The 24,972-nt window shown below is 47.8% G+C and overlaps 1 protein-coding gene across 1 annotated transcript in view; it reads right to left on the bottom strand.

The window, feature by feature from the left end:
- Positions 1–1,427: 1,427 nt before the first annotated feature.
- Positions 1,428–24,972, bottom strand: part of FNDC3B (fibronectin type III domain containing 3B) — a 274,382-nt gene continuing 250,837 nt past the window's right edge. Inside the window, exons 25-26 of the mRNA XM_083739234.1 lie at positions 22,587–22,714; positions 1,428–5,928 (exon numbers count right to left, since the gene is read on the bottom strand). Of these exons, the coding sequence (XP_083595360.1) occupies positions 5,617–5,928; positions 22,587–22,714 (440 nt within the window). The 3' untranslated portion in view covers positions 1,428–5,616. The remainder of the gene's footprint in view (positions 5,929–22,586; positions 22,715–24,972) is intronic.

The raw sequence follows: 24,972 nt of genomic DNA, 5'->3' as shown, positions 1-24,972 counted from the left end.
TTGCGCCAACCTAAATTTCTGATCTGCACCTGAATTCCCTTCCACAAAACAAGGACAGTCTGGAGGCAACCTTGTAATTGCAGTGCACAGCATCCGAGACGGCTCTTTGGCTGTCTCCACATTTTGCAGCTGAAGTTCCTACCTTTACAATCGTTCTCCTTGCTGCCAATTTCAGCAAGGTTGCAGGGCTTAATGAGCCAGAGAGAACTTCCCATCACACTTTGGAGGCTTCCATTACTCACTGCAAAGCCTATCAGCCAGGCTGAGGCTGCCCGTGCCTCTTCAGCACAATGCGGGAGCCTGGACTAAATCAGACCACTCTGGGGGAACAACCATAGGCACAAGAAGCTGGCATAAAGCAAGCTGGAGTCAGTAGAGTCAGAATCGTATCCAGGCTCCCTTGTGGTCTTGGCAAGGAGCTACATTGGGGCCACCCCCATCCTCTGAACAGGGGAGCAGCAGCCCTGGGAGCACGTGGATAGCTCCTAGCCCATTCTGAGTCAGAGTGGAGAGGCACAATTTTTGTGAACCGCTCCCAGGCCTGTACCCTTGGTGGAGGCCAGTGGCATAGCATGGATTGCAAGCACCTGGGGCCACACAGAGAGGTGGGAGGGAAACAGACGGAGTATGCATGTATGTTCAACTGCCTAGCGGTGTCTGCGTCACCCAGGAGACTGCAGCCCAGCAACAGAAGAGCACAGCTGTGTTGAGGCAGAACCGGGTGTTGAAATTTTGCGCCCGCTAACAATTTCCCGCCTGGGGCAACCACCCTGGTGGCCCTCCACGCTACGCCACTGAACCTAGCCAACCTCTAGGTATGCCCCTGCATAGAGTTACACCAGATACGACACTAAATGGTACCAGATTACCCAAATGCAGCTCTGAGAATGGCGTGTGTTCTCAGAACCTGCGTCTTGAAGGCGACTGTGATGTTCAAAGTGCTAAATCCTGAAAACAGACATTTGTTTAGACAGCCTAGATTGCTCATAAGCCTTCACACCCTCCAAGTTGTTTCCTTGTGAAAGCTACCTCCCAGGGAGCCAGGCATGAGTAGGATCCATTCTGTTTCTTATCTTTTCAGTCAATTTCCACATTGTTGCCTGCTCTATATAGACATAAAGGATGCAACGTAGGGTCTACAGCAGCCCCCTACTGTCTTTCGCTACACATGGGAGGAGATTGGAATCAACACTCCATTGAATCTGTAGAAGATGAGCTCGTTGACAAGTTGTTAACACCTTGAGACTTACGCAATGGAAGGGAAGGAGATGGATCAAGTTCTCCACTTAGCAAGATGAACAGGACTGGCCTCAAAGGCTGCTGCTAACCGCAGCCCAATACACTTGGCCCTTCTCATTGCCACTGCAACCTACTCAAAAGGCTATCGGTGGCTACCAGCCACAGAAAAAGGAATCTTGCTATCAATAAAGAATTAAAACATTTATTGGGCATAAATATATTACATATACACTACAGATACAGATACATACATAGCGTAATATTTGCAAAAATCTATACATTAAAATCGATATGGCAGTTTTAATACAATGCGTATGAAACAGTTAAATTTACAATACAAGAAAACTTATGATTATTTCTCTCAAGAGTTGAAAAGCTTGGAATGTATATGTCCTATTAGTGAGGTAAAAAAACAAACAAAAAAAAAAACCCAAAAGAAAAACCAACCCTTTTATTATTATCATTTATTTATTTTTTCGATTTAAAGAATTGTGCAAGGATAATGTTCGGAAACATTCAATTTAGGGCACTTTTCCCATGATAACAGTGAATACTGATTTACTGTCGCTGACGAAAACAGGATTAGAAAACTACAACATTTCAAGTTCATAAAGGACAAAGGCAGATAATATAAAAATGTTTCTTTTCCTCTTAAATAGTTTCTTAAAATACTTTCCCCACTTTGCATTTTTTTTTATTTTTTTTTACAATTTCTTTTAAAGTCTACAGGATTGGGAATGGGGAGCTTGCCTGTACACAGCTGAGACTGATTTTGGGCCGGGACAGACGTACAGTATAAGGAAATATAACAAAGCCATCAGCAGAATCAAGTCTGCTGTTTACGGAGGCAGAATCAGGAATGATTTGGATTTGCAACACTTTTATTCTACATCTGCATCAGAGAGGTTAGTTCTAGTCAATCCCTATGGCGTAAATGGCAGTGTTTGCAAAGAGAACCATACGTGTCACCCCACGATATTTCATGGATCATGGCAGGGTGTGTGGAAGTGGGGAGAGGGCTAAGGAAGAGACATTTGATTTTCGAAACTACAATAAAAATACGTAACAAATTATTTTAAATACTTTCTCGATAATAAAGTGTTACAGACTTCCCTCCTCGTCACATTTATTCAACCTTATGTAAAACTACAATCCCATATCTTTTATTTTTAAACACTCAAAATGTATAAATCTCAATTTCTAGAGCGCCTTTACAAAGTTTACAGTAGTTTGTTTCTCACTCAGTTTTAAAGGTGTTAGGAGATTTTTGCTGTAGTGAACCAGTTTTTTTTTTGTGGGGTGGTGGAGGAGGAGGAGGAAGAGTGGGAGAGGGAAAAGGGACCTCTACAAAATTGTGGCTTTCCCAATCATCAGCTTTCAAAACCAGCTGGCCCCACTCCAGATAAAAGTTAGCTACAGCAAAGACCAAGGGTGATACATTGCTTAGACATTAGAAGCCATGGGAGCCCAACATCCCAGGACTTGCTTCTCCCGTTAAGTTCAATGAAATTTATGCACAACTAACTTTTTCTAGAAGGGGCACTTCCCCCTCCCCTTAAACAGACAAAATTTCACCAAAACAACATGTCCGGAACTTATATTTGTGGTCACCCAAATTTCATACAAGAAATAAATTTAAATTAAAACACACACATATAAACACCACTAGGAACATTTGACAAGCCATTGACTTTGGCCAAAGGAGGTGGGGAAGAGAAAGAGGCAAGTTAAGCTCAATACCATTAGTTTTCTAGGCAAATTTATAAACTAACGATAGTCAATAACAAGATACAGAACCTTTGTACTAGTTTGCTACATCTAGAGAGGCACAAAGAATAATTCGCCAAACCTTAGAATGTCCTTCCAAGAGATGGTCATGTTTTTCGTTTCACTTTAGTTTTGGCTACATGTAAACTTTTCGGTCGTTGATCAAGCGTATAATTCAACAAGCTCTGATACTAGACAAAACCCCACGGATAATTCAGTTTCAAAGCCATTCCACAGCAAGATGCTTGGCTTATCAGGCCCCATATCGGAGGGGAGGGGTTCATTCTTTTTGGCAATTAATATACTAAGACACTCCCATTATTTTTTCCCCAAAAAATGCACAAGTAAAAGTGTAAGAAGGTTAATAATCCTAGGAATGCTGATGTCGGTAAACCTACACTTATATAAAACAAAAAATGACAATAAAATAAAATTGAAAATATAACATGCTACAAAGGAAGGGGGCGGGGGAAATTTAGTACATAAGTACACTTTTTATTTATTTTATTTTTTTACAATAAATAATAAGATTGCACTGTAATTGGCATTTAAAGTACTGTATGCAGTATATAGTATAAATAAACCTAGATCAAAAATAATGTTGGTTCCCCCATTACTTTGGTTATGGGAATATATGCTACTACAGGGACACTGCGTCGTAGCTAACATAGAGGACAGAAGAGCCAAGCCATACCAAAGACAGCAAAAATATACAAAATGATTATTTCTGTTTGTTTTCTCCTTTTAAAAAGCAGGGATATACAAAGTGTTGGAACTTCTCCGACAGCTGCCCTGTCAGGCCAGGAGCCGCGAGGCAGGTGTCTGTCCTGTGTTTACAAGGGAAAAGTTCCTGGCCCTGTGTCTGCTACGCCCTTTTGGAATCCACTTGCCCCTCCTGCCTATCGATATCCCTGAGGCACTTGGACAACATTGATATTGTGTAAATAAGCCAATGATTCATATATCAAGGATTTTGATGGACTGGATAAACACGGCCATCAGGGCCAGCGATGTAAAGACAATGTTCCAAGAGGAAGAAAAGAAAAAAAGAAAAGAACACAACCCTGACGTTGGCTCTCGCAATGGGTCACATTTGCTGTGGGAAGAGCACAAACTTAAGGCTGGACTGAGATATTATGGGATGCACACTGAAGATAGCGGCCGCCCTGCCTTCTCTTTTTCTGTTTCTCCCTACTTACTGCAACATGGGTGGTGCAGTATGTGTGCCCCGAAATCATCACCCAGGAAGCAGCAGCCTCGAGAAGTTGAGTGGGGCTAGAGGACATCTTGCAATGCGCCAAAGTCACATCCCGCGTTTCGTCATGGCAGGCGCTTCCTGGGAGAGGAGCAGGGTGTGACACTCTGCAATGCCTCACATTCAAATTATGCCTCTGAGTAGGCCTCATTCCCAGGTTTCCCCAACACAGATGGGCGTCTCTTTCCTCCCCTCTTAAGTGGCTGCCTGAACAATTACTTAACATCAAAAAGGTAATAATACTTAATATAAATAGCAAAGGCAGCAAGCTCTCTCTTCGCCAGTTCTAAACATATAAATCAAGTTGAATATATCTAGTGATTGGATTAAGAGTATATACAAAGGCAAACAAGTTAAAAGCAGCTTTATTTTTTCTTTTTCTTTTTTTTAAAAAAAGACCAGCTGGACATGGGAGTAACTATTGCACAATGCCCTCTTAAAATTACCGCTATAAAATAAAATAAAGAAATGGTAGGGACTGTAATGCTTTGTCACTTATAAAGCTATCTGGTTATCGGATCTGTTATGCAGGCAGCTCATAGTGCGCAAACAACTGGAATAAAGAGATTATTATTATTTTTTTAAATGAACTTCATGTTGCAGGATAAATTATTTGGATTGAAATGTGCTAAATATATAGTTGATAATGTAGCGGAGTTTAATTTTTTTTTTTTAACAATGTAGAAAGAAAGGGGGGGAAAAGAGAGGAAGGGGTGAGGGAAGGAGGAGAAAAATGTAGTGGATATCATTGTATGCAAAGTTGATTAATTACTGTTTTTGTCCAACACTGTGTATCGCCGAACGCCACATTCTAACCGCAATGCTATACTTGGTGATTAAGGCTTGTAGATGTGGAAGAGCGGAAAGCAGTTATTCTAATGTAATAAAACTTGCAACTTAAAAGACTGCAATGATGTTAGCAAAAAAAATAAAAATAAAACAAAAACAACCCCAAGAAAGTGAAGGCAAATTGGTTACATTTCTGAATCCATTGAAAGCAAAGTAACAAATACAGAATAGATTATTTAAAAAAAATAAAAATAAAAAAGGCAAAAAACAAACCAGGCTTCTTGCTTTTGGTATCTGCCCTGGATATTTCTGACCACTTCCTAGTCTTCTGAGTTTCGAAAAGGAAGACCCGAACTCCCAGTATTTCCTAAATAGGGTTTTATCCCTATGCCCACCCCATCCCACGTTAATCCAGGAAAAATGTATAAAATGTATTGGAAAACACCACGGGGGGGGGGGGGGGGGAGAGAGAAGGAGAAAATAAAATAAAATAAGAGGAATATCTGAATAAAACATGTGGATAATGCGTAGCATTAGTTAAAATGATACCTTTGTAATGGGACTCTTTACTTCATAAACAAATACTGTAATATAAAGGCAAATAAGATGGAGACGCTGGCAAAACCGAGGACTAGGAGGGCGGCAAACTGTTCGTCCGAAGGCATCATACTTTTCGTCTTTGCGTCATCTATCCTCCCCATTTCCCCCGTGAGCATCAGCTCCCTCCGCTGGAGCAGAAAGGCAACAGATGGGCTGAAAGGTCCGTTAAGTTCTTGTGAGGTATCCAAGCACCGGCGGCAAACACATACGCGGAATCGGTAGTCTGTGTTCGTCTGAAGGCCTGAGATTTGGAACGTCGTCTCGTCTCCCTTGTACACCTTTGGGGAACAAACGACAACAACAAAAAAAGGTTGCTCAGGGATCAGGTCCAGACACACACACACACACACACACACGCACACAACGGCTAGTAGCTAGGTATCTCGGAAACTTTCGATTCCCAAATACCGGGGGTGGTGGTAAATGCTGTGAAATAGGAGACAAGGAAATATGACCAGTTTCTGCTGAAAATTGGAAATAATACTTTATAGAAAGCTGCACAACCTATCCACCTACTATTTATTTATAAAATGTCTGCTTTGAGAGCCAGTGTGGTGTAGTGGTTAAGAGCGGTAGACTCGTAATCTGGGGAACCGGGTTCGCGTCTCCGCTCCTCCACATGCAGCTGCTGGGTGACCTTGGGCCAGTCACACTTCTCTGAAGTCTCTCAGCCCCACTCACCTCACAGAGTGTTTGTTGTGGGGGAGGAAGGGAAAGGAGAATGTTAGCCGCTTTGGGACTCCTTAAAGGGAGTGAAAGGCGGGATATCAAATCCAAACTACTCTTCTTCTTCTTCTTCTGCTTTACTTCCTCGCAGAGGCTCTGCGGCAGCAACCCATGTGCATGCCAAAAACATGTGCGCGCGCAGGAATTATACTTAAAAAACCACAAAGTAACTGAAAGGGCGGTAGCTTATCATTTAATTTTAACGTTTTTTCATTACGACGGTAAGTTGCCCAGACAACTTTGCTGTTGTGAGGCATACGAACAAGCAAACTGTATAAAGTTGTACCCTGCATTTTATAAAACTGGGCATAGGGTGGCTGTATCATGGAGCATCACGCCAGGGCTTGTATGCATTTCATCTTGGGCATGTACAAGATATATACAGTCATACTTCGGTTTACAGCCGCTTCAGGTTGGGTTTTTTTCGGATTACAGACCACTGAAACCCGGAAGTACTGGAACGGGTTACTTCCCGGTTTCGGCGGTCGTGCATGCGCAGAAGCGCTAAATCGCACTTTGCGCATGCACAGAATCACAACCCATGCATGTGCAGACGCAGGTTGCGAACACAGCGGGTTGCGAACGTGCAGCCCGCACAGATCACGTTCGCAACCTGAGCGTCCACTGTATGTCCCCAAAGGCTTCTAGCAGTAAAAGCAATGTTTGGGGCAATCCCTCGTTATCAATAAAAGTTGCTTTTCAGTCATTTATCTTACATGTAGCAACCGACAATCAGACCCGACTTTCTGCAGGGACAGTGGAAAACCCCTTATACAAAAGGCAGGACATTTATTACAGTGATTCAATAGATGGGATATGAGTTGTCAAAAGCTGACTCGGAGTTTTCCTGTCAGGTGGAAGGGTGATTGTCGTCCTGTGATAGTAATCATGCATTGGCAGAGCTTGGAACAAAATCTCTGTCCGTTCATGTGCAATGCTGCAATGAGAGCCAGCCACAAGTTATACCAGACAGCATGACCTATGGGGGGCTCTAAGCAAGGAAGGTCAATTAATTCCCCCAGCCCCAGGTCCCATTCACTGCAGTGTTTACTTGTCAGATAATGTTGCAATGAAATGATCAGTAATCTGCATGTGCAATCCACACATAATTGCCATAATTACAAACAGGGAGTAAATGTGCACTTGACACACACAATACATGTATCATAGCAGGCATTATTCATTTTTAAGATAGCAACTGACGAATTACTCCTTCCATCCAAAGAGTTGCAAAGTGAGTAGAGTTGTCCTCCTACGTACACAAGACAGGTAGGAAAACAATGTAATAAAGTTTCTCTCGGGTGCACTTACTGATATCATTATTAAGATTGCTACTGATATTTCACCAATTCAAGCTAATAAAACACAGGGAAGCTATGACTCAGTGAATATGAATCACTAAGTGGGAGAAAATATGAATCTGCATAAATGCCTGGCACGGGGTATTCAGATTTAGGTGGCAGAAAAAGCCAATAGGGATTTTGCAACAACATTTGTAAATAACAAACCACTTTTCAACAATTTAGGGAGCAAGTAGTCAATATTTTAATTTTTAACGGTGAAGTGCTATGACGTGTCACCTGTTGCTTAAGCCCTGGATTTAAAAGCTACAGTCTCTTTGGTGGGGGATAACCATCTTTTCTTTACAGCTTCCTTATTTCAACACAGCAGAGATTCAGATTTGCTTCGGTGTAAAGAACTCTCTCTGCTGAACAGGAGATGCTACAGAATGGTGTGGTTCCAAGCTGCTAGGTATATGTAAATATTATAAGTACTGTATTTTTCGCCCTATAGGACGCACTTGTCCCCCTCCAAAAATGAAGGGGAAATGTGTGTGCGTCCTATGGGGCAAATGCAGGCTTTCGCTGAAGCCTGGAGAGCGAGAGGGGTCGGTGCGCACCGACCCCTCTCGCTCTCCAGGTTTCGCGCAGCTCTCCGCAAGCCTCAGGAGCCCGGTGCCCGCGGCTTGCGGAGAGCTGCCTGCATGTCGAAGCCTGGGCGCGCTGAGCTCAGCATGTCCAGACTTCCCGCAGCTCTCCGCAAGGCACGGGAGCCTGGCACTGGGCTCCCGCAGCTTGCGGAGAGTTGCCTGCATGCTGAAGCCCGGGCGCGCAGAGAGCTGCCTGTTCTGGGAGCTGGGGTCGGGGGAAGCTCAGGCTTCCCCCGCCCCAGCCCCGCGCCTGGGAGGGAAATAATTCCCCCCCCCCAAAAGCTAGGTGCGCCTTATGGGACGGTGCGTCCTATAGGGCAAAAAATACGGTATATTGAATCTGGCTTGGTAGCAAACAAGCAGCCAGTAATGTTTTTTGAACAAAGGTCTTCCTGGCAGGCTGTACCACACAACAGCTGTGCCACTGCATTCTGCACCAGCCACAACTTCCACGATAGTCCCAGCTTTGAGGTCATCTGTGAATGGATCACTGTGGCCAGACTCATCTAGCCCTGGGAGGGGAGACTGCAGCCACCACTCTTCTCCAGTTGTTCTGCTAAACCATGATTTGGCTTAGCCCATCGTTCGAGCATGGGCTTGTGGTTTCTGGGCTCTCTCAGACAAACCTTTATAACTCATGGTTAGTCTAGAGAAAGTTAAACCACGAGTCCAGGTTTGGAAAATCAGTGAAATCAGTGCAGCTCAGAACAATCAGGGAAGAGCAAAAAGACCCCCTCTTTGGGGGTCGTTGCTCCTCAGGGCAACACTAACTTGGGGTGTTCATTTCATATTGCCCATGTTTGATGTTCAGCCAGCCCTGATCTGTGCTCCACCATGGATAAATCGTGTGGGATTTCTGTCATGCTGACCAGCACAATCGTCATATTACTTATTATGCTAGACCATTTCGCACTATTGCTCATGACCTTCACTCCTGTTTTATTGGAGCTTTGGTAATAGAAAAGGTCACCTGTTGTAACGCATGACTCTCTTGCTTGGTTTTCGACTTCCATGTCGGCTGATGGGGAAAAGGCATAGCTGAGAATGGCTACTAGGCTCAGGAAAAGTACAACACCAAGTTTGTCTTCGTTCGGTTTGTTTATGTCTGAAATCGCGCCTGCCAACTGCACCGCCACACGCCCTCACTGTCGCACGCTAAAAGCATGATCATCAGGCAATTACGGCAGCAAAACAAACCTTGCAGTGCCATCTGCATGCATGGGAAAGTGCCAAAAGCCCATTCACGTCTACGCAAATTTGCCAACAGAGCTCCCCACTGCTCTACAACCACGGGGGTGGGGGGGGCTTGTTTCTTTTAAAGCTAGCCCTCTTTGTTTTTGTGCCACGGGTAAGTGCAAAGTGAGAAAGAGGCAGGTTATCGCCCTTCCTCCCCTCACCCATGTTCTATTGCTTTGTGTCATCTCAGGACAACTGCTTTGCAAGTAGCTTGAAATCATTTGGAAAAGCAAACAGGGACAATTTGCTCTGCTCTCTCTCTCTCCCCCTTCAATGCACCCTATGTCTGTATTATGCAACAAGTTTGCAATGATTGTGCCTGAAATTATATAAAATAGAATCCCTATGGAATCCAGGAACAGCACAACTATGGGGGAGAGCTACAGCTCCGGGTCAGAACACCTGCTTTTCATGCACAGGGTCCACGACTCAACCCTGGCATCTTCAGTTAGCGCAGGGACAGACTTCTGGCTTAAACTCTGGAGCGACACTACCAGTCAGAGCAGACAATATTGAGCTAGATGGAACAATGGTCCGAAAGAAAGCAGCCTTAAAGACTAGAAGCATGCCCTCTCTCTCTCTCTCTCTCTCTCTCTCTCTCTCTCTCTCCCCACACACAAGATACTTAGCTCTTCATCTTGAACAAGCCCTGTGCTTGCATGGTGTGACTAAAACATAAAGGGACCCCTGACCATTAGGTCCAGTCGTGACTGACTCTGGGGTTGCGCCGCTGATCTCGCTTTATTGGCCGAGGGAGCCGGCGTACATGTGGCAAGCATGACCAAGCCGCTTCTGGCGAACCAGAGCAGCGCACGGAAACGTCGTTTACCTTCCCGCTGGAGCAGTACCTATTTATCTACTTGCACTTTGACGTGCTTTCGAACTGCTAGGTTGGCAGGAGCAGGGACCGAGCTACGGGAGCTCACCCCGTCGTGGGGATTCGAACCGCCAACCATCTGATCGGCAAGTTCTAGGCTCTGTGGTTTAACCCACAGCGCCACCCGTGTCCATGGTGTGACTATCAACATCTTAATACACCCCCCCCCCGTCCTAATTTCTACTGCAGAGAAGTGTTGCACAACTAAGTAACTTAACACCTTTTAAAACTTTGCATATCAGCAGAGCGGTATTGTCAGGACTGCCGCTAGGTCCCAGCTCACAGAGGACCAACGCCCAGTGGATATTATATACAAAAGTCTTTATTGAAGTTTAGTTTCCATTTCCAAGCTCTGGGCGCGCAGGCCCACGTCTTAACGCTAGACCGGCTAAGTCCCCTCTGACTCACTGCTCCACCCACACCAGTTTAAGATTCTAGCCTGGCTCCACCTCTTGCGCTGCTCTTTCCTGCGTTGGGTCCTTCTGCCCTCTGGGGTTCCCTCCTTCCTGGACTCCTCTGACGCGGAGCCTCCTGAGTCTTGCCCCTCCCTCCGGCGGGCTTTAGGACCTGGCTCCCTTCCCGGGCTCCCCGCTGTGCCGCGCTCCTGTACATTTGAACTTGGCGCGCGCGCCCAGCCGGTGACTTTCCTTCTGACCGTTTCCCCGCTTCCTGATGTGGGTGTTGCCAAACCTGACTCCTCTCCTCCCTCTGGTGGTGAGGACACTGGTCCCGACTCCTGGGACTCCCCCTCCCCACTGCGCTCTGGTGGAGACGCTGGCCCTGATCTCCAGCTGCTGTTCAGAGACTCCCCGCTGGCCCCTCCCTCTTGAGGTTTCTCCCTTGGAATCTCCCTTGCTCTGGCCACCGGCGCTCCCTTCTGTGAGTCCTCCGATTCGCTAGAGAGGCTTGTGGAATAACTCTGGCCACTGTCACTGCCTGCGCCCCCCTCGTACTCCTCCTCCTCACTCTCCATTTGCTCCCCCTCCTGTGTCTCTCCTTCTGAACCCCTGACATCCATCCCCCCCTCGAAGCCCCCCCTTCCCCCCTCCCCCTCTTCCGGTGCGGGTTCCGGGTGCTCCATTGTTGTAGGGGTGAGTCCAGGATACAGCTCGTCCCCTGAGGCTTGCAACCATCGAGATAAGTCCGGGAAGTCCCCCATGGGCTCGTCAACGACGACCTCCTCCGCTTCCATCTCCTGCGCGGTGTGCTCGAAATCTGCGCTCGACCCCAAATCACCCAAGAGCCCTCCTCCCCCTGTTGTTTGATGGGGGTCCACCTCCCAGGGCCCCTTCAGCATGTCTCTGCGCCAGCCCACCTCGGGTTGGTCCTCCCACCAATAAGATCCCCCCGTGCCAAAACCTGAAAGCGATCCCTCCGGGGAGCTGCCTCCCGGAGCCGAGTCCTCAGCTGACGAGAAACCCCGGAAAGTGCTGGCCGAGAGTGTGGGTGTGAACAAACAATCCTCGAAAAAGCCCGCCGGCATAGGCTTGTGCGGGAAAAGTGTGTGGAATTCTTCCTTGAGCAACTGCTCTTCCACTGCGTAATCCGGCACCCACCTGTTGGCGCTGGCCGGGGTGTCCTCCGTGGCGAGAAGATATTCAATCCCGTCCTCCCCCCACCTTGAGTCTAAAATCTCAGTGGCTTCATTAAGTGGCTCCCCTTTCGGCGACCCCCCTTTTTTGGGCGCTTCTCTGAGCGGGTCTGGCGCCTTCCCCGGTGCTTGAAACCTGTGGGGCTCTCTGTAGGGCGTGAGCACTGATCTATGAAAGACCGGGTGCATTCTGGAACCCTCCGGGAGTGTCAACCGGAAGGCCACTGGGTTGATCTGCGCCTCTACTTGGTAAGGCCCTAGCTGCTTGTGCCCTAGTTTCTTCTTGGCTAACGATCTGGCTGGAACTGCTTGTGCTGCCAACCAGACCCAGTCTCCCACCTGGATGTCCTCCCCAACCCTCCTGTGTCGATCTGCCTGCACTTTGTAAGCCTGTTTTGCCAACTCTAACTGCCTCCTGAGCTGCTCGTGGATCTCCTGCAACTCCGCTGCCACTTCCTCTGCTCCCTGTGGCTCCCCCTCCCGCACTGTGTCCAGACCCGGGAAGGTTCTGGGATGCCTCCCGTAGTTGGCAAAAAATGGGGTCACCCCCGTGGACCCGTGCTTCGTGTTGTTGTAGGCAAACTCGGCCAACGGTAGATAGTCCACCCAGGTCGATGGCTGCTGGTTCGCGTAGCATCTCAGGTACTGCTGCATGATGGCGTTGACCCTTTCCGCCTGCCCGTTAGTTTGCGGGTGTCTCGCCGACGCCAGGCTGACCTTGACGTTCAGGAATCCCATCAGCTTTTGCCAGAAGTTGGAGATGAACTGGCGCCCCCGGTCGGACAAAATAGACCGTGGTAGGCCGTGCACCTTGAACACGTGGTCTATGAACATCTTAGCGGTCTGCTCGGCCGTGGCCACCTTCGCGCACGGAATGAAGTGGGCCATCTTGGTGAACAGGTCCACTACCACGAGCACTGCCGTCTTGCCCCTTGAGCTGGGTAGATCTGTGACAAAGTCCAGGGCTACCCTCTCCCACGGTACGAACGGTGTCTGTAGCGGTTCCAACAGGCCCGCCGGCGGCTGGTGCACAGGCTTAGCCCTTTGGCAGGTGTTGCACCTATTGACATAGTCCGCGACATCCCCCCGCATCTTAGGCCACCAAAAGTCTCTGGCTACTAAGTCCACCGTCTTCTCCTTGCCGAAGTGCCCCGCGCTGGGCGCGTCGTGCAGCTGTTGCAGGACCTTCGCGCGGAGGCTGTCTCCTGGTACGTAGAGGACTCCCTTGCGTAGGAGCAGGCCGTCTCGCACTTGGAATTCGTCGCCCCTCGCCTTGCCACTGCACACCTCCTCCATCTTGGCTCGGGCGAACGAGTCTGTTCGCAGCGCGCGGCGCACCACGTCCAGGTCCACCGTGGCTGACGCGCATGCCCACGCCTGTGGTGTGAAAATGTGCTTGGCCGCCGCCGGTGCCTCTGCCTCCAGATACTGCGGTTTTCTGGACAGCGCGTCCGCCAAGACGTTGCTGTTTCCTGGGATGTACTCAATTCTGAAGTCGAAATCTGCAAAGAACTCCGCCCAGCGGATGTGTCGCTGGTTCAGGAACCTCGCCGTGCGCCAGTACTCCAAGTTCTTATGGTCTGTGCGGACCTGCACCGTGTGCTTGGCTCCGACGAGGAAGTGCCGCCACGCCTTGAAGGCTGCATGTATGGCCAGCAACTCCCTGTCCCAAATGGTGTAGTTCTGCTCCGCTTTGCTGAGTTTTCTGGAGTAGAAAGCGCACGGCCTCCAGTCCCCCTGGTGGTCTTGCTGCATCAGAACGGCTCCCACGGCCCTGTCTGAGGCGTCCGTCTCCACTCTCATGGGCCTGCTGGGATTTACGTGCAGTAGGTTCTCTTCGGAAGCGAAGAGCTGCTTGAGCTTCTGAAAGGACTGCTCTGCCTGCTCCGTCCAGATGAACCTCTTCTTCTTGGAACTGAGGGTGTCGGTGATGGCCGCTGTCTGCATGGCGAAACCCTTGATGAACTTGCGATAAAAGTTGGCAAAACCGACAAACCTCTGTACTTCCTTCCTATTGCGTGGGCTCTTCCAATCCAGTACTGCACGTACCTTGGCACCGTCCATAGCCAGTCCCTTGTCGGACAGTTTGTAGCCCAAGAAATCCACCTCCGTCTTGTCGAACTGGCACTTCTCCAGCTTGGCGTACAGCCTGTGCTCCCGCAGCCTCTGCAGAACTTCCCTAACATCTCTCTCGTGAGCCTCCGGCGATTCCGAGAAGATTAGGATGTCATCCAGGAAGCAGACGCACTTCTTGTAGAGGAGACCCGCCAAGACATGATGCATGAAGGCTTGAAAGCAGTGGGAACCATTTTTTAATCCAAAAGGCATAACTCTGTATTCATAAGTGCCCAGCGGCGTAAACATGGTTGTTTTCCACTCGTCGCCTTCCCGTACGCGAATGAGATTGTACGCTCCGCGCAGATCCAACTTGGTAAAGATGCGACCCTTCCTCACCGTCGCCAGCAGGTCATCGATCTTGGGCATAGGGAATGCTGAGGGCTTGGTCTTGAGGTTCAAGAAGCGGAAATCAACGACCAGCCTCTTTTGGGGCGTGTCCCGCTTCTTTACAAAGAACACGGGACTGCCTCCTGCCGCCTTGGACTCCCGGATGAATCCCCGCTTCAGGTTGTGATCTATGAACTCCCTGAGCTCTTGCAATTCATCCTCAGACATGGAGTACAGTTTCCCCGTCGGGAGCGTCGCCCCGGGCAGGAGGTCGATCTTGCAGTCGTAGGGTCTGTGGGGTGGCAGCTTATCCGCCTCTTTCTCGCAGAAGACCTCCAAAAACTCCTTGTATTTGTTAGGCACCGCTTGCAACATGCCCAAGTTCAGCTGTGGTCCATCCTCGTGCCCCTCATCTTCCAAGTCCGCCAGGATGCAGTGTTCTGCGCAGTAAGAGGAGCCGAAGGTCAGTTGCCGCTGGTACCAAGCTAATGCCGGGCTGTGCCTATCCAGCCAACTCATTCCCAACACTATGGGCGTGTCTGACAGGCGGGTGACGTTGAAGCTGATGACCTCACGGTGGTTTCCAATGCGCATCACCATTGGCGGCGTCTGCTGTAGCACTTGCCCTCCCAGTAGCTCCCTGCCGTCCACTGTGACGACTTTCAGAGGTACCGCCGCTGGCAGAAGGGCTATGCCATGTTGCTGGAGGAACTGCATGTCTATAAAATCTGCATTGCTCCCCGAGTCTACGGTGATGGGAATTTCCACCAGTAGCCCATTGGGGAGCTGAAGGGATGCGGTGAGCTGCACTACTGGTTTGGGTGGGAGGGGGTCGGTGGGCTGTAAGATCCCTGGGGATTGCTTCACTGACTTGTCTGGCTGGTCCCCAGAGACGCCATCTCCAGCCAGACAGTGGAGTTTTCCTGCTGCGACTCCCTCTGCTGAATTGCGTCTGTTACTGTCGCTGCGGCTGCAGTATGCTTGTGAAACCGCTGGGGACACTCTTTTGCCATATGCTGAGCACTGTCGCAGATGTAGCACTTCCTGGTTCCTCTAGGAGGCTTCATCTTGACTGCTCCCGGAGTTAGGGCTCCGACTGTGGAGTGAGCCTTAGCACCACCTATCTCCATCGGCTCCTCTCCTCCTCCCAGCGGAGGCATGGATCGAGCGCGCGCCGCCTCCTTGGGGAAGGGAGGCAGTCCTTTCGCTGGCGTGCGTCCCAAATGCCCTTCCTCCCTGCCCCAAGGGCGTCCTTCCAACCGAACCCCAATGGAGAGTGCCCGTTCCACCACTTCCTTGGTGGTTTGGGGTCTTCCCCCCCTTGCGATCTCATCTTTCACAGCTCCGCTCAACCCCTCCCAGAACAGGTCTCTGACTGCAGGCGATTCTTTCTCCCAGGCTAGTACATTCACCAATCCGAAAAAACGTGCATGATATTGCCTCACAGTGGCTTTACCTTGTCTTAGTCCGTGAATCTCCCTCCTAGCGATATCCACATCAATCTCAGATAAAAAACACGCATCCATCACTTTAATGAAGGCAGCCGCATTTTGGAGGGCTGGATCCTTGTCTCTCCATAGATTGCGCAGCCACGATTTTGCCTCCCCCCGCAAATGCGAAATAATAAATCCCACTTTCTCTCCCTCATTTTTAAAGTCTTTGTCAAGCAGCTGCAATGTATAAATCACATCTGCTCTGAAGTTAGGATACTCCTGCAGGTCCCCATTGAAGTGAGATACCAGGCTCCCTCCTCTGTTTCCCAGCCCAATCCCTTCTGGTCTGGTGGCTGGTAGCCTTTGTGTACTTAGCACTTCTAACCTGGTTCGCAGATCCTGGCAGGCAGCAGCTGCTTCCTGTTCTTTCTTTCTGGAAGCCGCAATTTCTGCAGTCAACTGCGTCACTGCGTTTTGCAAACTCGCTATCCTCTCTTCGGTAGTCATTTCCCTGTTTTTCGTGAGCTCGCGAAGCACCAATCTTCACCCCTCGCTGCTTTCCCGCACTCCACGAGGTTGCAAAATTGGTGAAAATGGAGAGGGGACTTACTGTCAGGACTGCCGCTAGGTCCCAGCTCACAGAGGACCAACGCCCAGTGGATATTATATACAAAAGTCTTTATTGAAGTTTAGTTTCCATTTCCAAGCTCTGGGCGCGCAGGCCCACGTCTTAACGCTAGACCGGCTAAGTCCCCTCTGACTCACTGCTCCACCCACACCAGTTTAAGATTCTAGCCTGGCTCCACCTCTTGCGCTGCTCTTTCCTGCGTTGGGTCCTTCTGCCCTCTGGGGTTCCCTCCTTCCTGGACTCCTCTGACGCGGAGCCTCCTGAGTCTTGCCCCTCCCTCCGGCGGGCTTTAGGACCTGGCTCCCTTCCCGGGCTCCCCGCTGTGCCGCGCTCCTGTACATTTGAACTTGGCGCGCGCGCCCAGCCGGTGACTTTCCTTCTGACCGTTTCCCCGCTTCCTGATGTGGGTGTTGCCAAACCTGACTCCTCTCCTCCCTCTGGTGGTGAGGACACTGGTCCCGACTCCTGGGACTCCCCCTCCCCACTGCGCTCTGGTGGAGACGCTGGCCCTGATCTCCAGCTGCTGTTCAGAGACTCCCCGCTGGCCCCTCCCTCTTGAGGTTTCTCCCTTGGAATCTCCCTTGCTCTGGCCACCGGCGCTCCCTTCTGTGAGTCCTCCGATTCGCTAGAGAGGCTTGTGGAATAACTCTGGCCACTGTCACTGCCTGCGCCCCCCTCGTACTCCTCCTCCTCACTCTCCATTTGCTCCCCCTCCTGTGTCTCTCCTTCTGAACCCCTGACAGGTATAAAACTAATTGCTCTCATTTCTGACTTCTCCTCAAAGCAGCCAAACAAAGCAGAGGGAGAGACGTTTGCGTTAAAGAGGCAAAAACCACATGAACACCACCAGCAGCAGATCAGAGCTGGGATCAATACTGTCCATCACTCCTGGCGAAAGAGTACACGTGGAGCCTACACTCAATACTGAGGCAAAAAATAACACTCATAAAAACTAGAAAGGGGGCACTTATATAACAAAATGGTTCTTGAGGAGGAAGTGTTATTATCTCGCTCTGAGTTGCAGTTGATTGCCAGACAAACACCTATTCAAGAGAGAGATAGGTAACTAACAACTGCAGCTCTGATCAATATCCTAAGATAAAAATATCTTTATCAATGAGCAAGAGCAAGCCGATAACGTGAGCAAGATATGCACGTTCCTCTGCCAAATTCAGACCTACTTTTTTTGACAAATAACGCCACTCGTGACATTCCTTGAGGTATTTTGTAGCAAAACAGACAAGGGAGCCTCGTGGCTCTTTTAACAACCGACAAATTAATTACAGCATGAGCGACAGGAAGCAAGAGGTTGTGTTGTGAGCTTCATGCAATCGGCCTTGGGAATGCTGTAACAGTTCAGTGATGTTAATTGTACTGTTTGCCGTTTATTGTGGTATTACTTCAGTTGTTGCTGTTTTTATATCCACGTTGCTAAGGCTAACAGCAAAAAAACAACACACCAGCGATAAATGTGCTTGAGTGTTCTGCAAACAAGAGAGGGGGGCGGTGAAAGCAGGGAGAAGATGCACCTCAAACACCACCCCTCGGTTGCAGCTTCTGCTTAAATAAATAATAAAAGAAGAGTATGTGGCTGCATGCTTTCTACTTATTAAAAAGCGATCTTAGCACACGCGCCGCTTTCTTACAGCTCAGACTTGCAGTTGCCTTTACGTTACGCAGTTGCTCTGGGAGGCAGTCAAAAGTTTCGGCCGCTTTAACTGGGAACAAGCGTTTTCACTGTTTGCGTCTATTTTCCAGGAAGGCCACTTTGCTTCTCTCCATTCACACAAACTCGAGCACCGTCGCTCTGAGCACGGTGGCAAGTGTGCAAAGACGCAAGTCACAGTCAATGAGGTGAAATCATCCGGCCCACGGCCCTGTCACCCACCTACGGGTTGTAAGCAGAGACACGTTCCGCCAATTTATCCAGAGAGAGTCTTGGATGTAAACAGGTTCCCACAAAAAAAAAAAAAAGAAAGAAAGAAAAAAGCAGCAGCAAATGGAGAACACAAACGAAAAGCCTTTCCAGTGCTTTTATACGATAAATGTGTGGCTTCTATCCATTTGGCGATACGCTGCCCAAATGTCTTCTCTCAACATTACCTATCGATTGAGGGAATATTACATTTCCCAGCACTAAAAGGAATTATTATTTTGCATGTGGCTTCCTCCTCAACAAACTTAATTGGTCTCTAAGGTGCTACTGGACAATTTTTTAAAAAATTTCGACTGCATCAGACCAACACGGCTACCTACCTGAATCTAGAATGTTTGTGTTGTTTTTCACCAGAACGGCTTTGCTATTTTTCAATATAATGCAAGTTTCTAAGATTGCACTTTGGGGAGCGTGCCTATGGTGAAAGGCGGTATGTTAAGGTTCTTGAGGCAATATACAAAGCCTTGAACAACTTGGGTCCAGGATACCCTAAGGACCCCTTGAGTCCTTATATCCCACCCCCCTCCTTCTACTGACCTTCCTACATTTTGTGAAATGCCTATGGAATCCCTACCTAGGCAGGCATGGTATGGGCTGGTTTTCAAACACTCCTAAAAACCTATTTTTAACCTGATTTTTAAAACTACTCCTTCAATGCTTTGCATTTAAACTGCTGCTCTCTTTTATGTCTCAGTTTTCACTTACTAATTTAGTATCTGTAGTGCTTTAAACTTCTGATGGGGTTATACCATGTGAGGCTTTTGTGTTTTAGCAAATATTGTGATTTTCACGTTACGTTTGGATGAATTTTATGATTTTAGCTATTTTGTGAACTGCCTTGGGAGGGCGTGTCACAAGAGAGAAATGAATGACTGGGTATCGATCTCTCTGTAAGCAGTTATGGCAGGAAAATGCCCCTTTTATTTATCTTGTATAGGACTATGTTCTAATTGCTTTGAATGGCATGCTTTGAATTGCTTTTGACAGGCCGCTCATTCCAACGCGGTACAGGCTTGCACAACAGCAGAGGTTGCCTACCGCTTTAGGCCAGTACACCTATTTGAAATTTTGAGAAAATGCTGTGGGCGCCGGTCACAATATGGCTGCCATGGGGCTTAGGCATGAACACAAAATGGCCGCCACACCTGAAAGAGCAAAAAAGAGACAGGAATACAAAATGGGATGTGTGTTATGATTCCCTTTGAGTACCCCGATTCAGACCAGGAGTAAGGGGACAACGTTTTCAATGTTGGATAATTGCTAAAGTGTCTTGAGTCATATAATGAAGAGATGTTGGAAGATTAATGATAAAAGGGCTAAAAATAAATATGAAAATAAGGCATTATATTAAAAGGGTTGTGAGAATCCAAGACGCAAAATGTAATTCTAGCATGTTTGAAAATTTTGAGGGGGGACATTGCTTACCTACAAGAGATCCACTTAACCCTGACAATATTGCTTTTCTTTTTTTGTAAGCATTTCTCAGCTTTATTGCTCCAACATGGGTATTCTCCTTAGGAATTACATTATCTTAAAAATATACTTATATAGTATAATAATAATAATAATAATAATAATAATAATAATAATAATAATATATTTTAAAGGGTGCTAACAGCAGGATGGCTGTATTCCCAGGTGTGCGATGCAATTCACAGATCATCAGAGCTTAGCACTGCACTACTGTAAGAGCAAAGACGTAAGATGCGTATTTTAGAAATTTGCTTTATAGAACAGCAATGTACAATGCCATCAGCCCAGAGGACTGCACATATAATGTCTGCAATCCAGGCTTGAGGGACCCAGCTAGCCTGCATATATTATTTGCAACTCTTCCATTTGCATATTGTCGGTGTGAACCTGCTGGAGGCTAGGCCCACAGCTGGTGATCATGCTGTGCTACTTCTGAGAAGACATTTGTATAATTTCCAGGGGGATATTAGGAGAGGCAGCTTGAAGGCGGTCATCAGTGAAAATGAACCTTAGAAAGAATCAGTGGAAACGCTCTCCTTCAAATCTGTTGAGCCTCACTGTTATCTGAAACTGGCAATGAAAGGGTGAAGGCAAGCACAAACAACATTTTAGGACTAGTAAAGGAGGGTTAGAATAGTAAAGGAGCGCCTAGTCTGCTTTGAAAACAACTTTCGCCCTGTCTTAGAACAATCTCTAGGGAAATAATGTTTCTGCCAGTAACTTGTTGTTGTTTAGTCGTGTCCGACTCTTCGTGACCCCAAGGACCAGAGCATGCCAGGCTCTCCTGTCTTCCACTGTCTCTTGCAGTTTGGTCAAACTCATGTTGCTAGCTTCGAGAACACTGTCCAACCATCTCGTCCTCTGCCGTCCCCTTCTCCTTGTGCCCTCCATCTTTCCCAACATCAGGGTCTTTTCCAGGAAGTCTTCTCTTCTCATGAGGTGGCCAAAGTATTGGAGCCTCAGCTTCAGGATCTGTCCTTCCAGTGAGCGCTCGGGGCTGATTTCCTTCAGAATGGATAGGTTTGATCTTCTTGCAGTCCATGGGACTCTCAAGAGTCTCCTCCAGCACCATAATCCAAAAGCATCAATTTTTTGGCGATCAGCCTTCTTTATGGTCCAGCTCTCACTTTCGCCAGTAACTTGAGTGGTTCCAATTGAATGGTGAAAACCCAGTTAAGGAGGGCACGCAATTAACTAGTGCTTCTTTCCACCAACGCTCCAACCCTAGAGTGTCTTTCAAATAGTTTTGACCAGTGCTATTTTTCTAGAAAAAGAGGTGCTGGGATTCACTATGAACGCTTCCCTCTTTGGCACCCACCTAAGAGGTGCCGGAAGTGAATTCCGATAAGTTGCCACTGAAGAAAGCCCTGGTTTGCATTTTCCTGGGTGTACAGGCATTCAGATTGTTCCTTGCATTCTCCCCCTTTGGCTTTTTTGTTACTTTTCCCTTGTATGTTTTACAGACTCTTCCCCTCCCCACCCAATCTTTTCTTGCCGCTTTTTCTATTAACTTCTCACAAACAAAATTGGGAAGGGCTCGCCTTCGACTCTCATTTTGAGAAATATGTAATACGATGGAAAAAGGGTAGGCATATATTCAAATACAGTACACTGAAATGCCAGTCGAACATCAGTTCTTTTGATAGTGTTACAAGCTTGGGGGATCAGGAAAATGCTGTGGATGTAATGTGTCTTGATTTCTGTAAGGCTTTTGGTGAAGTCCCCCATGATATTTTTGGGGGAAAGCTGATAAAATGTGGGCTGGATGAGGTAACTGTTAGGTGGATTTGTAGCTGGAACCCAAAGAGAGTTCCTAATCTTTCTGGGAAAAAGTGACAAGTGGGGTGTCGGAGGATTCTGTCCTGGGTCTGTTGTTGTTCAACATTTTTGTAAACAACTTGGATGAAGGAATTGAGGGGATGCTCATTCCATTTTCAGTTGACACCAAAGTGGAAGGGGTGGTCAATGCCACAGAAGACGGAACCGGGATTCAAGATGACCTTAATAGATTGGAGAACTGGGCCCAAACTCCCAAAATGAAATTCAACAGAGAGAAATGTAAGGTTCCACAACGAGGCAGGAAAACGTAGCTACACAAATATAAGACAGGGGTTTAATATCCTCGTTCACGGGCAGGGTATAATGAATAAAGGTTAAAGGTAAAGGACCCCTGGACGGTTAAGTCCAGTCAAAGGCGACTATGGGGTGTGGCGCTCATCTCGCTTTCAGGCTCAGAGCGCCGGCATTTGTCCGCAGACAGCTTTCCGGGTCATGTGGCCAGCATGACTAAACCACTTCTGGCGTAACGGAACACCGTGATAGAAATCAGAGCGCACGGAAATGCTGTTTACCTTCCCGCTGCAGCGGCACCTATTTATCTACTTGCACTGGCATGCTTTCGAACTGCTAGGTTGTCAGGGGCTGAGACAGAGCAATGGGAGCTCACCCCATCTTGGGGATTCGAACCGCCGACCTTCTGATCAGAAAGCCCAGGAGGCCAGCTGCTTTTCTATTCTGAACATGACTTAATTTTTTTCAAAGATCACCCAATACTCCTACACAAGCCAAAGAATTTAGAGTAATGTATGAACTACAAAAGAAACATAAGGAAATCTAGTCTTGCCATATTGACTTTTGGGTAAAAATGCCCTCTTTCCCTACCTGTTTGTACTCCGACTCTCTTCCAACCAGGACCTGCAGAATGTAACTGATAGGGTCTCCCTTCATGGGGGGTACAGCTTCCCAAGCAATTTCACAGGCGTTTCCTTCCAGCTGTCTCACTCTAGGGGCTAAAGACAAGAGATTATAATAATTTTCTTCCTTTTCAAGTTTCTAATACCCCGACCCCCCGCAAGAATATAGTAAATACAATTAATTCATTCCTCCCACCCATCCAACTTAAAATAAGTGAGAATAGAACATAGATGGTATGGTGAAACAGACAACCAATGGATCGGAACACAGAATGTATCTGCAATGTTTCTTTCAATTTACGGTAACCCATGCATACTCAATCCTAATCCAAAATATTTTCTTATTAGAAAAGTAGAAAACGAATGGAGGAGATATACCGTATTTTTTGCTCTATAAGACTCACTTTTTCCCTCCTAAAAAGTAAGGGGAAATGTGTGTGCGAATGCAGGCTGCGCAGCTATCCCAGAAGCCAGAACAGCAAGAGGGATTGCTGCTTTCACTGCGTAGCGTTCCCTCTTGCTGTTCTGGCTTCTGAGATTCAGAATATTTTTTTTCTTGTTTTCCTCCTCCAAAAACTAGGTGCGTCTTGTGGTCTGGTGTGTCTTATAGAGCAAAAAATACGGTATATAGAGAAAGAGAGAGCCATGTGGAAGAATGTGGCTTTTCTACGTCCGAGTGGAAATTGGCCAAATGTCCAGAAAAATCCAGACGTATGGCAGCCAATGTCAGCACCCTGTTCTCAGAGTGGTCAGCCAGATGTCTGGACCCAGCCTAAGAGCATTCTCCATTCCTGTGAAATTCCAGCAACTGGCATGTAGAAAGCCTTTTCCCTCCATTCAAGATTCTAATGGAATTATTACACTCTCGGATGGGCACAGGGACCCTGCTGTTCTTTTTGTACCAAAGGCAAACACGGCAAAGCTTCTGGAACTTGCAGATTCCAGACTGCCATTCAGATTCACAGCATGCATTCTGGGCCCCAGAGGGAAGCATGATTTGTTATCAGCTCACACCCGCACTGCCCTTAGCACAAGCTGATTGTTACTCTTGGGGGGGGGGGGGAGAGAGAAATCCTCTTCCATCAAGGAAAAAGCCATCACATGTCACTTTGGGCCCCATCAGCTACAGGAATCTGATTTCTCAATAAAGCATAAAGCTTTCAAGCAGCTGACAATTGCGCAGCCATGCATCTGTCCCCATGACGATCGTCTATAACGGGTGGGCAACCTAAGGCTCGTGGGCCGGATGCGGCCCAATCGCCTTCTCAATCCAGCCCGCGGACAGTTTTTACATGAGTAGAATGTGTCCTTTTATTTAAAATGCACCTCTGGGTTATTTGTGGGGCCTGCCTGGTGTTTCGACATGAGTAGAATGTGTGCTTTTATTTAAAATGAATCTCTGGGTTATTTGTGGGGCACAGGAATCCGTTCATTTCCCCCCAAAAAATATAGTCCGGCCCACCACATGGTCTGAGGGACCCTGGACCGGCCCAAGGCTAAAAAAGCTTACTGATCCCTGGTCTATAACCATCTGCAGCAATGTTCTGGTTATCCCGAACTTTTCCACCCTGAGGGGGTGGGGGACTACAAGCTGGTTCATGGCAACAGGAACAAATGATTATTTTTAAAGGAATAAAAGGGGGAGGGAGCGTGTGGTTGCTGAACAAAACACACCAAAAAGGTCAATGGAAAGTAGTGATGGCAGAAGCCTCAACTGCCATCATGGCAAATCTAAGATATCCAAATAATTTATCAGCTGCTCAGGGCTGCATGGTTGGCCTATATCTGCCTTGAGAGACAATGGAGTGTACCTCCAAGGGTGAAGTCAAACCGCTGCCAAACTCTGCGACTTCTGTGGCTGCAGAGACCGGTAACTCATAACTGCTGCCTCCTGCTTTGTTTCTGCTGTGTTAGCAGCACCAAAGTGACCTCTCTGGGGCACAAGCCAGGGCAGTATGTATGGAGGTCCTGGGCTGCCCAGATGACAAGATCCTCCTCTGATGGGGTCTGAAGGAAAGCGGAGCACTACATTTGGCTGCAGGAGTTGCCATCCAATGGCGTCAGGGACTCCAATCCCGATTTGTGTAGGGTTTACTCCTTAGCTGTTTCTTCTCCTGAAGACGTCCCACACAAGGCAGTGGGTACAGATTTTCCTTGGGGTTTACCCCTGAAGCCTTCCTCACGAATGTGTGTAGCCCCAACTCTCAGTGATGAATGAAGTAAAAACAGAGTAGCTGCAATGGCTAGGCTCTGACTCCATGGTTTCTCAATACCTTGGTTGTTGAATGCTTTGGTACTCTGATGTTTTGGCCCCCGGAAGTAAGTGTTCCGGTTTGCGAACGTTTTTCGGAAGC

This window comes from Podarcis gaigeae (genome assembly GCF_964106915.1).
Source record: "Podarcis gaigeae genome assembly, chromosome: 5".
Lineage (NCBI taxonomy): Eukaryota > Metazoa > Chordata > Lepidosauria > Squamata > Lacertidae > Podarcis > Podarcis gaigeae.
The sequence above is the reverse complement of the archived record's forward strand: the minus strand, read 5'-3'. Positions and strand labels throughout refer to the sequence as shown.